General features: G+C 46.3%; 7 protein-coding genes across 7 annotated transcripts; 3 read left to right on the top strand and 4 right to left on the bottom strand.

The window, feature by feature from the left end:
- Positions 1–245: 245 nt before the first annotated feature.
- N7483_011153 (uncharacterized protein) lies at positions 246–1,980 on the top strand (the record flags this gene model as incomplete). Its single annotated transcript, XM_057094580.1, has 2 exons — positions 246–436; positions 507–1,980. The coding sequence occupies 2 exons, from the start codon at positions 246–248 to the stop codon at positions 1,978–1,980; spliced, it is 1,665 nt and encodes a 554-aa protein (XP_056940551.1).
- A 40-nt stretch (positions 1,981–2,020) lies between these two features.
- On the bottom strand, positions 2,021–4,218 carry N7483_011152 (nucleic acid/nucleotide deaminase domain-containing protein; the record flags this gene model as incomplete). The annotated part of the gene is made up of 4 exons (XM_057094579.1): positions 2,021–2,618; positions 2,682–3,418; positions 3,480–3,724; positions 3,801–4,218. 4 exons carry the CDS (start codon positions 4,216–4,218, stop codon positions 2,021–2,023), a joined length of 1,998 nt encoding a protein of 665 aa, XP_056940550.1.
- Positions 4,219–4,586: 368 nt separating this feature from the next.
- On the top strand, positions 4,587–6,314 carry N7483_011151 (arylsulfotransferase family protein; the record flags this gene model as incomplete). The annotated part of the gene is made up of 3 exons (XM_057094578.1): positions 4,587–5,142; positions 5,197–5,262; positions 5,314–6,314. The coding sequence occupies 3 exons, from the start codon at positions 4,587–4,589 to the stop codon at positions 6,312–6,314; spliced, it is 1,623 nt and encodes a 540-aa protein (XP_056940549.1).
- A 269-nt stretch (positions 6,315–6,583) lies between these two features.
- N7483_011150 (flavin-containing monooxygenase) lies at positions 6,584–8,644 on the bottom strand (the record flags this gene model as incomplete). The annotated part of the gene is made up of 6 exons (XM_057094577.1): positions 6,584–7,053; positions 7,120–7,758; positions 7,832–8,150; positions 8,224–8,303; positions 8,381–8,503; positions 8,560–8,644. 6 exons carry the CDS (start codon positions 8,642–8,644, stop codon positions 6,584–6,586), a joined length of 1,716 nt encoding a protein of 571 aa, XP_056940548.1.
- A 645-nt stretch (positions 8,645–9,289) lies between these two features.
- On the bottom strand, positions 9,290–10,384 carry N7483_011149 (ankyrin repeat domain-containing protein; the record flags this gene model as incomplete). Its single annotated transcript, XM_057094576.1, has 6 exons — positions 9,290–9,343; positions 9,416–9,745; positions 9,804–9,926; positions 9,993–10,121; positions 10,247–10,272; positions 10,327–10,384. The coding sequence occupies 6 exons, from the start codon at positions 10,382–10,384 to the stop codon at positions 9,290–9,292; spliced, it is 720 nt and encodes a 239-aa protein (XP_056940547.1).
- A 393-nt stretch (positions 10,385–10,777) lies between these two features.
- Positions 10,778–12,148, top strand: N7483_011148 (WD40 repeat domain-containing protein; the record flags this gene model as incomplete). Its single annotated transcript, XM_057094575.1, has 1 exon — positions 10,778–12,148. The coding sequence occupies one exon, from the start codon at positions 10,778–10,780 to the stop codon at positions 12,146–12,148; it is 1,371 nt and encodes a 456-aa protein (XP_056940546.1).
- Positions 12,149–12,670: 522 nt separating this feature from the next.
- On the bottom strand, positions 12,671–15,176 carry N7483_011147 (origin recognition complex subunit 1; the record flags this gene model as incomplete). The annotated part of the gene is made up of 3 exons (XM_057094574.1): positions 12,671–14,153; positions 14,219–14,340; positions 14,397–15,176. 3 exons carry the CDS (start codon positions 15,174–15,176, stop codon positions 12,671–12,673), a joined length of 2,385 nt encoding a protein of 794 aa, XP_056940545.1.
- Positions 15,177–16,273: the final 1,097 nt, after the last annotated feature.

The following is a 16,273-nucleotide window of genomic DNA, read 5'->3' as shown; positions in this document are numbered from 1 at the left end:
CCCTTTCCCGGGCTATACTTTGTCCAGTGGGTCATGGTCTTCCGGTTTTCTACCTGGGTGGTGAGTCAAAGCTTTTAAACTGACCATATACGGCAGATATCTGAAGTCATTCAGTCAACTAACTGAACTTGACAGCGAAAGCATATACTCCTCACAACTTGGACTATATCTCAACCTGTTCCCGTCTGAATTTGATTTCAAGCTTTTACTACTCTCAATCACTTCCGTCTTATCTGTTACGCAAGATGTCATTCCAGACTCCTCAGAAGAAGTGCTCTCTGAACGTCAAGGACCTCGGAAAGATCGATGGCTGGCACTATTCGGATGGTGTAGAGCAGTTTTGCGGAATTCAATATGCTGATCTGCCCAAACGCTGGACCCGATCCCTGCTCAAGACATCCTGGCCGAACAAATATCACGATGGAACTCAGCTTGGGTATGTTCTTATACTCATCTAATTTCAAGGTTATCAGAACAATTGGGAATGATGACTGACTGTCCCATAGAAATAACTGTCCTCGCCCACAGGTCTCAGGGAGCGACTCCAATCCAATGAACCCATTCATGCCCGTCCCAGAAAACCCTACTTTCACACGCACTCCAATCAGCGATGAAAAGACAGCTCTCGTCCTAAACATTGCTACCATTTACAACCCAGGAAAGCCAAATCAGAAGCTTCCCGTATTCGTCTGGATTCACGGCGGGTCTTTGCTCTTCGGAAGCGCAAACTATGGAATCTACGACACCGTCAATCTCGCCTCTCGCAGCAAGGCAATTGGCCTCCCTATCGTCATCGTGAGCATCAACTACAGACTAGGTCTGGGTGGATTTCTAGCTGGATCGAAAATCGCAGAAGAGCTCAAACACGATGGTTTCACCGGCAATGGTAACTTCGGGTTTACAGACCAGAAAGTCGCCCTGGACTGGGTACAGCGATACATTGTCAATTTCGGCGGAGATCCCGAGAATGTCACGGTAGTTGGTCAATCTGCTGGAGGCGTCTCTATTGGACATCATATGGCATCGAATTATCCGATGAAGTTTCATCGCGCGGTTTGTATGTCTGGAATTGGGACAACATTACGTGCAATGCCGCTAGATGAACATGAGGCTTTGTTCCGCAACACCTGTCGCTACTTTTCTATTGACCCGAATGCTTTTGATGCGCTGGATCAGCTTCGTAAGGTTGATCAACAGGCTCTTGCGGATGCGGATCATATCATTCAAGGTGTGCCGGCTGGTACGGGGAATCCATGCTTGGATGGATGGTTTTATGCGCATGATCCACAAGAATTGACGGAGGCGCCCAAGTGGGTAAAGTCACTCATTATTGGAGACGTTCATGATGAAGGTGTCATCTTTGTGATGAATCTCATGAAAGACAAGTTTCATACCATTCGCAACACTCTTATTGGACAAGTGCAGGATGAAAAGTTTGTTGACGCTGTCCTCGGGGAATATGGCATCACTTCCGATCTCGCCCCTAAAGAGCTCTTGAACAAAGTATGTGGCATGGCTGCTGATGCTGTCTTCAAGATGGAAAACTACCAGACCTCAATTGTGAATAAGCGACTCCGAAGCCAGGATGCACTTTTCAAGTATCATTTCGATCAGCGGTCCCGTCTACATAATGCCCTTGAAGGAATGGCGTATCATGGCTATGAAGTTCTGTACCTATTCCAAAATCTGGATAAGGAGTTCAACGAGGAAGAGCGTGCCATGGCCACAGATTTCCAAACCGCTTGGATTCGATTTGCATATGGGCTTGAGCCGTGGCAAAAAGAAGTTGATCTCAGTCTGTGGAAGATTTGGGGACCTGATTCCCAGGAAAGGGTTGAGACAGAAGCACAGGATGAGCCAGTTCGTTTATATTCCAGATTCAAGCGACTCAAAGCACTTGGTGCAGGTGGCCTATGGAAAAAATATCTCAAGGGCCTGGATTATTTAGTTATGAAGCGAGGCAATTCTGGGAAATTTTAGGAAAGGAGAGCTGATCACTGGCATAAGTTTATGAGGCGAGTTAGTTTGAGCATTCATCATTCTTCCAATATCCATCCATTGCTTTCTTATCGAACATCTTCCAGTCGCGGAACATATTCTCCCACGTAATGTAATCTAAGACTTTCTGCTTGTCTTGTAAATCTGGAGAGCAAACGGCATTCTCCAGCATAATCTCCATGATCTCACTTCTAGCAAAGTAACACATCATTTCGACAACACCGATATCAAGATCAAACCCGTCCTCACGAACAGCGTAGACGTTGTCAATTTCGCTGGTCCAATAAAAAGGCGCCCAGCCCCAGTTCGATGATCGAAGATCCATTTCCATCATCAAAGCAGCGGCATTCGCATTACTATCGGCATAACAGTTATTTTCCCACCCAGGCGGATTCGCAAAGAATTCATGATCTGGACCTTTCCAGAGCCTGATTGGCATTCCAAGGCGCTCCGAAATAGGTGATATTTCTCCTGGTCTGAGAGAAGATCTGTCAAAATCAACAGAAATGAGCCAGTCTGTTCCATGAAGTCCCGGTTCTCCTTGACAGCATATCTTTACTCCTCTAATCGAGGTAGGAGCACGAATATCCATACTCTCCCGGGGATGTGTCGATTGGTGACTACAAAAATAAAGATAGTCAGTGCAATGCGAAAAATGATTGAAAATTCCGTGATAGACTTACGTGAGCGAGAAATCGCGTCTTCGAGCTTCGGATTGTGCTTTCAGTGTGGTAAGGATTTGCTCTCGTTGTTTCCAGCCATCTAGAGTCGTTTCAGAGAAATCTGAAACAATGCCGGACTGGGCGATCTGATTAAGAAATCTGGGCTTGTCACCGCGTTCCAAAACCTGAAGAATGGATTTGATGCGTGATACTAGACTTTCTTCCATGGATTTTGCTGCAATCAGTGCTTTAGCTGACTTTAAGGATGGCAGGCCCCAGGTAGGATAACAGATACCGTGTCTTCCCCGAGTATTAATGGGCACAGGAAGAGAACTGAGAAATGTCTCGCATAGAAGGCAGGTCTTCTTGCTGCATCCAAAGTAATGAAATGTTGGAGGAGATGCTTTGTTCACGTCATAGTGTGATATGAGCTGCATCTCGGCGTGCAACGAGAAGGGCCCCCACGATGCTTTTTTGCAGACCTTCTCAAATTTCCTACCAAAGGACTTTGCTATATCGCATTTTCTGAAAGTTGATGGTTTATCCAGCCCCAGTTGAGAAAAAGCATCTTCCAGTCCGACACAGTAAGTACTGTCCAGCTTGGACATTTCCTCGGGAGTGATTAAAGAGATCTGAATTTGTTGAAACTGTTGCTCCCGCTCTGCTATTGATAGTAGAAGTTGACAGTCTGTTATTGGCCTGGCAATGAAGCGGAGACAGTTTGAAAGCTTGAAGCTCATCGACGGGGTGAAGTTGTCCTGCATGAGTTGTTCTATTTGGGGCGTTTGATCTAAAATGACAAGTCCGTAGGCTTGGTACACTATTGAAGACCTTAACTTGCTTTATTGACACCATCTTGGTCGCGCTGCCGAAGAAGATCAACCATTTTGTTCCAGTGTCTGATCGCAGGCAGACTTCTACGGAGTGCTGATATCGAAGGTCATGCATATTATTCTTCAAGGTTGACCGAAGGGTTTCAATCCAGTGATCGACTCGCTCACGACTGTACGTGATAGCATCCTCTTCACAATCATTCTTGAGTTGTTTGAATGGTTCATCTTTCTCTGTGTGAGCGTCAGTGCTGAAATTAGGGAAAATTAAAAGCCCATGACTTCCTTTTAAGGAAAATTGAATTTTTACCAGAAGTGGCACTGAGATACCCCTCCAAGCGTTTGCAAAGATTCAGAGCCTCCTGATCCCATTGCGTTCCTTTTTTCCAAGTATCGTTTCGCGCAATATCTATCTCGACGGAGTCTTCATACTCCCGAAGCGCCGCCGGTGTTACGCCGTGCCATCCTTTCTGAGGGGAGAATAACTGTGCTATACAGTCAAGGAACTTCTTCTGAACGGATTCATTGCCAGTCGTGAGAAGAGTAGCATTTTTTGTTGAAGTTTCCAGTTCGAAGTCTTCAAACTCTTCTTCTGTCGCGTTGGCTTTCTGGAGCTCAGCATCGCTTTTATGCCCTTGATTAGCAGTGGTAAGAAAAGAGAGGATATGGGCTGCCCATATGATACGAGCAACTTGGTCATTTTGAGCCTTTTCAGGCTGGCTTTCCATATTCAAAACGGGGAATAATAAATGGATATTGTCGAGTGCTGACTTCAAGTTGAGTGTTCAGTTTTTGAAGTGAGACTGACGCCCATTACTAGCGGGGTAGATATGATGCAGTCATACTGCAGCGTGATTGGCCATTGGAAGTACTTGAAAATATGTAGACACTCATGAATTGACAAACATCCAGCTGTCTGTGTCACCTCATCGTCCGTTTTCGATGGCAAATATTCGTATTTCCTGTTTTTTCACAGCATCATCCCCTCACTCGGAGATCCCCTGGTCTTCTCTCCCGACACTCTTCAACCTTGGAAAAACCTGGAGATACTCACTGGGACAAAAGCAGGAACATCGACTGCCTGCAACCTGTCAATATGTTACTCAAAGGGTTTGCTTGGCTCGGAATTATCCTAGAGTCTGCTTTCACAGACTGCCAGTACCTTTCACGCCCCGATCTTTCCCCGCCGAAGCTCAACATTACAGTCCCAGCTCTCTCTGAAACAGAATCTGGTTTCATTTTCGTTGCACCGAAAAAGGCCGCTGAGTTGTACGAGAATCTGGCCATGCAAGCTGCACCATACATATATCGCGACGATGGAGAGTTGGTTTGGTCTGGTATGGGGTATTACTGCGGTTATGTCATTAACTTTGGGGTCATGGAACTCAACGGCGAACCGGCTTTGCGTGCATTTCAAGGATCCATGGATGGTTCCCGGCTGAAGATGAATGGGCAACATGCTATTCTCAATAATAAGTATCAAACGGTTGGGATTGTTCGTCCGGCATCACATCTTCTGGCTTCGGGTCATGAGGTCAACGTACTTGGTGGTAGATCGGTTTTGATAGAGGTATCTACTCCAGTACCAACGGATCTGAGCTTAATTGGTGGTGACCAAGAACAAAAATGGGTTGTCTCAAGTGGGTTTCAAGGTATGATGCCTGTCGCTGAGTGCAGTGTTGAAGTATAGAAACTGATCATCATAGAGCTTGACCTAGAAACTGGCGAATTGATATTTGAATGGTATAGTCTAGATCATATCAGCCCCAACTGTCAGTCTTACCTTCACTTAGATATCTCAAACCAAGCTGATATTGTCTCAGATAGCGATCTTTTCTTGAAACCCACTGGCCCCTGGTCGGGCCGCAGTGCGCTGGACGCCTACCACTATTTCGCGCTCAACAGCATTGATAAAGATGATCAAGGAAATTATCTTATATCCAGTCGTCACTGTAGCGCTATCTTCAAAATCAGCGGTACTAATGGGAATATTATCTGGCAGCTGGGAGGACGACAAGGATCAGATTTCCAAATCCCCTCTAACTTGGAGTTTGCATACCAACACCACGCCCGTTTCCGATATCGCTCACCAGACGGCTCAATTGAACGTATATCATTTCTTGACAATGCGAATAGCGATGCGCAACCACATCATTTTACTGGGCGGGTTTCCAGGATTCGCTACATTGAGCTGAATCATACAACGAAGTCAATCTCAGAAATTTGGACCTATCCTGCTCCAGATGACCTGATTGCTGTGGCACAGGGCAGTCTTCAGTTCCTCCCAAATGGGAACGCATTTGTGAACTGGGGCTCGGCAGGTGCAATCACAGAATACTCTGAGAATGGAACTATTCTCTTCCATGCTTATCTTGATTCATATCCATCTGAGTATGTTCACAGTTATCGTGGATTTAGATCTAATTGGACTGGAATTTCTAGCGAAGAGCCCGCAGTTCTAGCTTTTAAATTGCAATCGCAGGGCTTAATGATGTGGGTATCATGGAATGGCGATACGGAGACGAAGGCCTGGCGATTTTATCTGCAGGACAGTCGTTCAAGCCAGAAGGTCAATGTTCTCGGCACACAGTCGCGGAAAGGCTTTGAAACTCGGTTTCAATCAAATCTCGATCAGTCTTTGGAGGAATTTCAGAAATATTTTATTGTGGCTGAGGCTTTGAATTCTTCTGGTCATGTAATAGGTAGGAGTCGGCCGGTTAAGATTCAAGATGATAAACCTTACCGTGCTCATATTGACAAGCTTGAGCTTCAAAGTTTTGAAAAAGAGAGGATATTATCGGCGCAAGAGCGAATGGAGCTTTAATACCTACTTGACGGGTGAATATTCCCATGGAAGCGGAAGCAGGGAAAGGTGAAGCCCTGGAGTGAATTCCAACATTTGAATGTGATATTCACAGCATCGGGATTGAGCTCACATACTAATCTGTTTACAAGAGATCAAATACTAGTTCATTGGTTATTTCCAGGCTTCAAGTTACCAGTACTACTTATGACTAAAGCATATGGATGGCGTAGACAAAAACAGTTTGCATCGTGCCAAATACACTCGGAATGACAATTTAAAGGTAAATATCAACGGACCCGGGATCTTAACAGCCTTGATCGAGTTGCAAGATAGCCTCCTGCAATAGCCAATGCACTCAGACTTCCAGCAACCAACGCTGTGTTGGAGAAGAATGTTTCCTCTCTAACTCTTCCTAAATACGTCGGCTGCTTGTCGACCACCAAATCCCTTCCTGATCCTTCGGAGATGTAATCCTGCCATTCTATAGACGACATCTCAACTTGGTAGTTAATGACTGTGCCAGACCAATTGTTGGTGATGATTCCGTCAGACGTCTTGTACCAGCTGTTGCAGTTCGGGTCTGCAAAGCTACTTTCCCGTAATAGCTTCTGAATTTTATCATTGAATTCCTTGATTTTTGCTGGGGTAGGTCTGAGGGATAGACTCTGGCCTTGCTGTCGAGTTCGGATCACTTCCCCGACCATGGTATTCAAATACTTGGATTGAGCCTCAATCATGAGAATGATTGAACTGTGGCCTGTACTCTGTCAGTATAAGTGATGCAATGAATTACTAGTAGTAAACAATCATCCATTTGACGTACCGAGGTTCGTGTTTGGACCATAGAACATGCCAAAATTAGGCAAGTCCTCGATAGTCACACCTTTATAGGCCATTGCTCCGTCTTTCCAGATATCGGCAAGCGGTCTTCCGTTGTGCCCATATACTTGGATGGGATACATAAACTCAACAGTCTTGAACCCGGTCGCAAGGATAATCAGGTCGTATTCCTCTTCAGACTCATCCTCAATCTTGATTCCTTTGTTTGTGATACTGGTGATACCACGAGTCTCCAGAGTCACATTATCGCGTCCGATAGTTGGATAATAGTCATCACTAATGATGATTCTCTTGCATCCAGGGGAGTATTTGGGAGTTAAGACATCCCAAAGCTCAGGCCTATCTGCCAGCTGGGCTTTGAGAATGTCATTACTCCAGCCACGAATCGTCTGTGCGAATTGCGAGTCACCATCGAAAATGGCTTCATGGAAACTCTCACGAAAGTCCATCTGCATGGCCCGCTTACGCCAGCGGAGAGGAGGTATATATTTCAGCAAGGTTTGCTGCATGGTAGAGACCGGTGCATCACGTCGAGGAATCACCCAGTTAGGAGTGCGTTGGAAAACGGTAAGATGGGATGCTGTCGGCGCAATTTCGGGTATGATTTGAGCGGCAGTCGCACCTTAAGGAAACAGATTGTTAGTGATAGTGCAAGATGCCGAAGGTAAAAGAGTTAAAAGTGAGATCAGATGTACCGTTGCCGATAATCGCTATTCTTTTGTCCTTCGTAGCATAGCTCCAATCCCATCGAGCAGAATGCATCATCTTTCCTTGGAAGTCCTTCAGGCCAGGGATATTTGGCTCTTGCGGTGCATTGAGTTGACCAACAGCGGATATCAAGAAATCAGAGTTGATAATATATGAGTTCACGAACTCGCTATCTTTTCCAGCTGACACTTTGATTGTGGTCTTCCATTTTGACTCGATATCATCCCACCTCGCCTCCTCGACGCTGGAGTTGAAGCGAATGTGTTTGTATAGGCCGTATTTCTCAGCGACACCGACAAGGTAGGCCTTTTGAATAAAGAATCACGTGTGAGTATGCATTCTATGTAGCTGTTTCAGTGTAGTCCATGGATGTTCTCACATATATTTCTTCTTGCCCGGAGTATTCTCTTGACCAGTTGGGATTTTGCTCGAAGGAGTAGCTATACAAAATACTCCAAACTATGATCGGTTAGCATAGTAGATCTTCCAAGGTTGAGCTACCACGTCTTGCTAGTATCTAACGGGGCAATACTCACCGTCACAGCAGCAACCAGGATATTTGTTGTCGTTCCACGTTCCTCCTACGCTGCTACTCTTCTCAAGGATAACGAAATTCCGACACTGATTTTTCTTGATCAAGTCAATAGCCATGCACATCCCTTCATGCATCGTTAGCGGATAACATTGATATTGAAGATCCTGAAAATGAACCGACCAGAGATTCCCGCTCCAATTATAACTACTGTTGCCTTAGTGAAGTCTTTATTCCCAACAGGGAGACTTGTACTGTACAGTGTCATGTTAGGCAAGCCCGAGGTAGAAAGAAAACTTGAAAAGGTAATTGAGCACTAGCAGATGGAATATTTCAAGGTAACCGGATGAATAGCTGCATGGGATGTGGAATCTGTTCCGAGTCGAAGTCACTCAATCTCGTCGGGACTAACCAAATAATATTAGAGACTCGGAAGATGCCAGTGAAGCGTCCCCCCTCTTCTTCCCAGGTTCATCGGCTAGCTCATAGCCGGGTATACTAAAGTGCTGATATGAGTGGAGGGAGTAGTATGCCGATACTCTGCCGAGGCTGATCATATTGACACTAATGGCCAGGCCAAGTGCCAAGTGTTCTTCAACGTTCAAATTTCAAAACGCGATTAGTTCATGGGTTGTGGTGATCTTCAAAAATCAGTTTCCAAAAAGGATCAGGATATATTTGACAAGTGACTATAGGTAATCGTGAAAAGACTGCGTGGACAAATATGAATTGAAACTTGAAGTGTTCCGGAGAAATTTATTTCGTAGTATATCCGACCTCGGAGGATCAATTAACTACCGGGACTGTGAGGTGGGAAGTGCGGGGAAGCAGGAGAATCCGCCGAGGATCAATCGCGTGAAGAAGATCATTGTTTTTAGAAGTGGGGAATAACATCAACGTAATGTACATTTCTTCATGGAAGTTCAATTCCCTCTCGCTCTGCAGTTTGCAGAATGTATTTTCTAACCTAGAAGCAAGTTAGCGGTTAACCAAAGCTTGAAGGTTATGTAGCCGCTTCCACGTATTCCACAACACTGACCTTATCATCTGGGACAAGATCAATAGCAAGTTTCCCATCGATATCCCTCTTATCAGCCTGCGCTCCAGACTTCAGAAGCAGGATCGCAGCATCGCCATGCCCCTCAGAGACGGCATGGTGTAATGCAGTAAATCCATCATTATCCGTTGCATTGACAGGGCTCTTTCCCTCTTCCAGAAGAGTTTTCAGGATGGGAACGGAGCCAGTAGCCGCAGCACGATGCAGCGGTAGTTGGCCTCTGATGTCCTTAACTCGGGCGCTGCACTTGTTGGCAATGAGAGTTCGGACGGTGGAGATATTAGCCTTGGAGGCGGCAAAGTGAAGAGCATTCTACCAGAGATTAATAACTATATTTTGCCGAAGATTAGGTACAAATATATGTGCTTACCTGTCCAGAACTGCTCTTTACAGTCACGTCAGCCCCTTTCCGAAGCAGCAAGTCAATGATTGGATCGCCAGCGGCATCTTTCAGGCTGGCGGCAATCATCAGTGGAGTCCATCCAGAGCCATCCTGAGTATAATATGTCAGTAAAACCAAGAGAGACAGAGTTTCATGGACTAGGAATTCAGTGGTTACCTCAACATCCGGATCGAAATTCTTGACTGCTACCAAGAGTTCGACGATAGGTAGTCGATTATAAGCTACAGCCCAGTGAATGGGCAGACGCTCATCATCATCCTTGACAGATGCGGATTTCGGGGTTGCCTTTTATCATGATTAGCTCTATTCCTAGCTTGTACGGAGTAGCCGTTGTAATTTGGTGCATCGATCCATCGATCGTAATGTAGATATGTGTTTTGTGGGGCACCTTGATATAAGGTATCACGTACATTCAGCAGTGATTCGGCAATTTCCGCTGTTTGAAAGGATAAGCATGAAGCAAAACAGTGATTTATACGTCCACACTCACTCCTTCCCTCTCGGGCAGCCTCATGAAGAGGGAACTTTGCATTCTGGTTGGAATCCATGATTAGTGAGGTGGAAAGATGCATGTAAGCGATAAGAGCTGCGATAAGTCTAATACCTCATTGACACCTTATAGACACCTCAGGCAAGAAGGAACTCTTTCCGCCCGCAGATTCATGAGCTTCAACTTCTGCACCGCAAGCCTCTTCGACAATTTCTACGCACGACGGGTTCTGTCTCTACCCGCGTAGTCAAATCAATACCATACATTCAATGCGCTAAGCTACACGCATAACTTATCTCAAATCGCCACCCGAACGCAGGGTTTTGCTTGCGCGCACACCTTGTGAGAGGCGCCGAAGCCATCGCACGAGGAATTTATCCCACCTCCCACCGACCCAATCATTCTACCATCTCTCTGAATTACTCCTTCCAAGTCCTCATACCAAAGAAAAATGTCTTCCCTCGCGTCCCACTCGGCCGACGAGGCCGTCCGAGCCTCAGCAAAGCGAACCGCCGATCTCTTTGGTACAGATTACCTGATGGTCAACCCTACGACATTAGCGGATGAGTCAATCGGTATCTCCTACCGACGCAAAACAGAATATGGTGACGTGCAAGAATTGCCCCGCGCACTCGCAGAGCTACAGGCCAAGGCCGCCGCGGGACGCACGAAACGACCTAAGATCCAACCACAGACGCAACAAGCATCCGGTGATGGAAGCGGAGCATCGATGTCACTTGTGAAGAGGCCAGCGGCTCTGGGTGCTGGAGCAGGTGCTGCAGGCGCTGGAGAGCAGCCAAAGAGTCTGATCCAGAGACCTTCAGCGACGAAGCAACAGAAGCCGGATTGGCACGCGCCGTGGAAGTTGATGCGTGTGATCTCAGGTCACTTGGGATGGGTGCGTGCTCTTGCCGTGGAGCCCAACAACCAGTGGTTTGCTAGTGGAGCTGGTGATCGTACAATCAAAATTTGGGATATGGCGACAGGTTCTCTGCGTCTCACGCTAACGGGTCACATCTCCACTGTTCGTGGATTGGCGGTGTCCCCGCGTCATCCATACCTTTTCTCGTGTGGTGAAGATAAGATGGTCAAATGCTGGGACTTGGAGACCAATAAGGTTATTCGTCACTACCATGGTCATCTGAGTGGTGTGTACACTCTGGACTTGCATCCTCGTCTTGACTTACTAGTTACTGGTGGTCGTGACGGTGTGTGTCGTGTGTGGGATATGCGTACGAGAAGCAATGTCCACGTTTTGGCTGGCCACAAGGGCACTGTCGCAGACGTGAAGTGTCAAGAGGCCGACCCGCAGATTATCTCTGGTTCCCTCGATGCTACAGTACGACTTTGGGATTTGGCTGCTGGTAAATCCATGGGCGTCTTGACACATCACAAAAAGGGTATCCGAGGACTCGCTATTCATCCGTCCGAATTCACTTTCGCTAGCGCTAGCACAGGAAGCATCAAGCAGTGGAAGTGCCCCGAAGGTGACTTTATGCAGAACTTCGAAGGACAGAATGCCGTTATCAATACTCTTTCTGTCAACAACGAGAACGTCATGTTTTCGGGTGGTGACAATGGTTCCATGTCCTTCTGGGATTGGAAGACTGGTCACCAATTCCAGTCTATGGAAACCACTGCTCAGCCTGGTTCACTGGAGGCCGAGGCTGGTGTTATGACCTCGACCTTTGACCGCACAGGTCTCCGTCTCATTACTGGTGAGGCCGATAAGACAATTAAGATCTGGAAGGAGGATGAAAATGCTACGCCTGAGACTCACCCTGTTACTTGGGCACCTACTCTGGGTAGGCAGCGGTATTAGACCTATGCAGTTTCGTGTCATTAATACCCTTATGTGATTCCTTTTTTTCAATTGTCTGTTTATGGCACTGTGTGGAGTTAACGGCTATGTATTTGTTTGGGAATTCTGGGTTTCAGAGAATCTATATCTGATGGGCAAAAGCTCATATTTCAAACGACTTCAATACTATTTCAAGTTCTGCATAATTTTTTTTTCAATGGCGTTAAATAGATATCAGTACCTAAAATCCAGATCCAATAAAAGCCTGCAAAAGTCCATACCAACCTTGGAATAGCCTGAGGCATAGATCACGGTTAAAACCTCGATGCAAAATATCACCGCATTTGCTTCTCTTCTGTCTTACACCGTCAATGTATCTTAATCCAAGTTTTCCTAATTCTACTAGAATCGAGTATCATGTTTTCCATGTATGTGGGTATCATATGCATCTGCATGACTGGGTAAATGTGGTAGAATACAAAGCTTTATCAAAACACCTGAGCACCGACATGTCACTGTAGGCAATCCATTCATTCAAGGCCCTTACTGGTCAATTCCAAGACCAAAGCCCTTGGCTTCAAGATCTTCCCGAAAAGCTAATCTCACATCCTCCGCAGCAACTCTAAGCCGAATCTTGCTACTTCGGTCACCGCGAGCAGGGATGGTAGAGCCACCGAGAAGACTCTTCGACCCGGCTCCCTGTTCCAAAGCCAAAACTCCAGAATTCATCAGCTCCATGGCTGCAAAGCCCAGGGCACGTACTCGTGCACTAGAACCGCCGCCAAGTAAGAAATCCTTGACACCCGCGCCTGCAGCACCAGCAACAGCGACGGCTGCATCGGCAATTCGGCGTGCCTCGTCGAGAACATCACCAAAGGTCGACTCGGTGATACCTGTGCGGTGGATGCGGGCTAGGAGGGCTGCTAAGAAAAGCTTGCCTGATAGAGGAAGACAGCGAAGGGATTGCTGGAGTGGTGTAGATGTAGCCTCTTGAATGGCTTGTTTAATTGTTGAGATAGTGACACGACCAGCCTTTGCCTTGCCGGGCTTAGGCTTCAATGTTGCAGTATTATTATTCGCAACACCACTAGTAGCAGCTGGATTATTGCAACGGGCAGGAGTCTTGCTAGGCGTTGGAGGAGGGGCTTCTTCATCTTCTTCTGGAATAATCAAGTCTGCCGCAGCTGCTTCTTCTGCTTCTTGCTCGGCGATTTCAACAGCGCGACGGCAAATATCTAGAGCACGGCGGGCATCACCACTGACGGCAGCCACTTTTCGACTTGCGAATTGAACTGCATCTGGATCCACGATATTGCCGGGTACATTGGCTAATCGTGTGCCAATGATCTCCATCAGATCGGTGTGCTTGTATCCTGGGAATGTAATGCGGGTAAGTCCAAGACGACTGGAAATCTTGTTGCTCAGTGTTCTTTCAGGAAGATCCATGGTGTTGGCCACAGCAAGGACAATAAGTCGGGAATGGCGAAGAGCGGGCCAGTTGAAAAAGTTGTACATAACGGACTGGTTCTTGGTTACCAATTGATCCAGTTCGTCCATGAGAACAACACAAGAGACACGGCGGGGAGAAGGGTGGGAGAATTCTTGTTCAAGAAGGTCAAGCGCATGGGAAGGAGATACTCGATCTCCCTTTAATTCTTTCCAGAGCATGGAGTAGGCTTGATGCGGGTCGGTGATTTTCATGCCGTTGATTTCGCAGAAGATGAAATCATCCATCTCTTCTGCTTCCACAGCAGCATTGAGTTGAGCTACTACTTCTCTCACTGTAGCCGTCTTTCCAGTTCCGGGGGTTCCTGAAATATAGATACAGGCGCCTGTGCCCTCCATAATCGCAGCACTAAGGTGGTTGTAGACCTCATTGAACTCGTTCTTTCGACAAGGAAGTGATTCTGGGACAGTGGAAACGTGCAGTAGTGTACGGGCCTGGCGATACGGAGAGGCAAAGTGGTCCTGGGAGAGAACACGAGTACCCAATGGTGTGAACTCAAGAGGCTTTTTAACAACGATTCTAGGAAGCAGAGCCAGGTTAATTTCTCTTCAGTATGAAAGTTCACTTCCAATCAACCCGCTTACCTCTTATGTGTCGGTGTTGTCAACGCCTTCTTTCGCTGAGAACTTGGTGTAGCATTAGAAGCTACTCGCTGTTTTTTGCGAGGTGTTGACGGGACCGCGCTCTCTTCTTTGGTTTCCACAAACTATGAATAATTATTAGTACCATTGCATGATAGATCCTGGGAAGCACTCTGCTCACATCAGCGTCCGCCGCCTTGCGCTTTCTAGCAGCTTTCAGCCCTTCCTTTACCATTGTGATAAGCTCGTAGATGTTGTCTTCCCGGTATACATCCTCCCATACGAATTCATCTGTGTATCTTCCCTGGACTTGATTGACACCTCTGCGGCAGACAATGCTCTTGTTATATTCGGCCAATTCCGCATTTCCCTTGGGAGGAGCACCGTCGGGGTATTTCGCAAAAAAAGCATCTTTCGACATGACTGTGGCCTTGCCACTAATGGAGTAAAGGGGGTTCGTATTGAAGTCCGCAGTCAAGTATTGTTCGTTCGGTAATGCATCCTGTCTTCGCTTGTTCCTTGTGGACAAAAACTCGTCGGGGGAAGCAAACCACATAATGCTTGCTGACTTGATGATCTCGCCTTCTGCATCATCATCCTCTTCTTCCACAAACTCCACAATGATTCCAACCCAATCTTTGCCAGCTTCAGGTGATTTCAACAACACAATATCTCCTATTCTACATTCAAATGAACCCATGCGAGCTCCGATTGGTTTCTTTTTCGCAACACGGGAGGTTCGTCGTCGACTGGACTTTTCGGGGCTTGCTTTCTGTTCGTCATGATTTTCTTCCTCATTGGCGTAAATCCAGTCCCAGGGATGATCTTCTTCTCCCAATTCATCATCCGAATCTTCACGGACCAAGCCGCCCTTGGTCATCCAATGCTGGGCACGCTGGCGGGCCTTTTGACGGCTCGGTTGGGGTTCGGCATCGCTGGAGGAGCCTGAATCGACCGCCATTTTGAAGAAATCGGGAGATTGATGTACCGAGGCTGATTGTAGAGCTTAGACAAGTTCTCCAACTTAAGATCAGGAAATTGCGGGAGCGCGTGCAAGGTAAAGGTAAAGTAAAGTAAACGATGCAAACAAGATAAACAAGATGCAAACTACGCGTTGTCCACTTTGAGCCCAATCGGGTTTAGCGTTATCTATGGCATATTGGCCAATCAATTACATGGAATATACTTCTAGTGAATATAAGAGTGATCAAGAGTGATTGAACATTTTTGAACATTTTGGAATAGACTGGGTAGAAGTATGAGCATTGAATCTTTTAACATCAATACTCTTAGATCTGAAAGGTTATATGAAGGGTAAGTCTCGTGATTTCCACAGAATATAGACTAGTACTGGAGGTTTTTTTGACCGCCCAGCATCACTCAAGTTGACCTCTTCAGGTTTACAGTTAACTAATAGCTCTATTCTTGTTCCTTATCCACACGCAAATTTTAAGGTGATGCCCAGGTGAACTTGAAGCAGTGAGCCTGTCCTTTTATGTACCCCGGGGTCCCTCTTTGTATCATCTAAATACTCCTGTCGGTACTCACATCATGTGCATGTAGGTACTTATCAGGCTGTAGCCACTCCTATAGATACTTCTATAGATACCCGTGGAGTTCTATATGTAGATAGGTACTTCCTCTTCCGAGGTTACTGGTCTTCCGAGATTACTGGTTATGTATTGTCATGTTACGGTCTGCCGTTCTGTTCTGGTCTTATCGTCCTAAATGCGTCCTTACTATAAGACGGCACCTTGGATATAGTTGAATCCACACCTTTTATCACTTTCCTCTTTCAGGAGAACCCTCTATGTCAGTCCCCTGGTCGTCTTCATTATATTATTCATGTGGTATTTAGTCTATTGTGCTGGACCAACCCTTGTGTGTTTCCCTCTTCACTATGTACCAAAGCACCTTCAACTTTCACCTCTCTTTTCTCTCTTGCCAATTTCATCACCAGCGCATGTGATTCTCTCCCTTCAAGTTCTTTGCTCCCATCACTTTCAATTTTGCTTTTCATCCATTGATCTTAACCTCCTCTGAACCCTTCTAGTCAAC

This window comes from Penicillium malachiteum (assembly GCF_028827825.1).
Source record: "Penicillium malachiteum strain IBT 17515 chromosome Unknown utg000005l:1.0-9002435.0:326005.0-9005861.0, whole genome shotgun sequence".
Lineage (NCBI taxonomy): Eukaryota > Fungi > Ascomycota > Eurotiomycetes > Eurotiales > Aspergillaceae > Penicillium > Penicillium malachiteum.
This window is presented reverse-complemented; position numbering and strand designations above follow the sequence as displayed.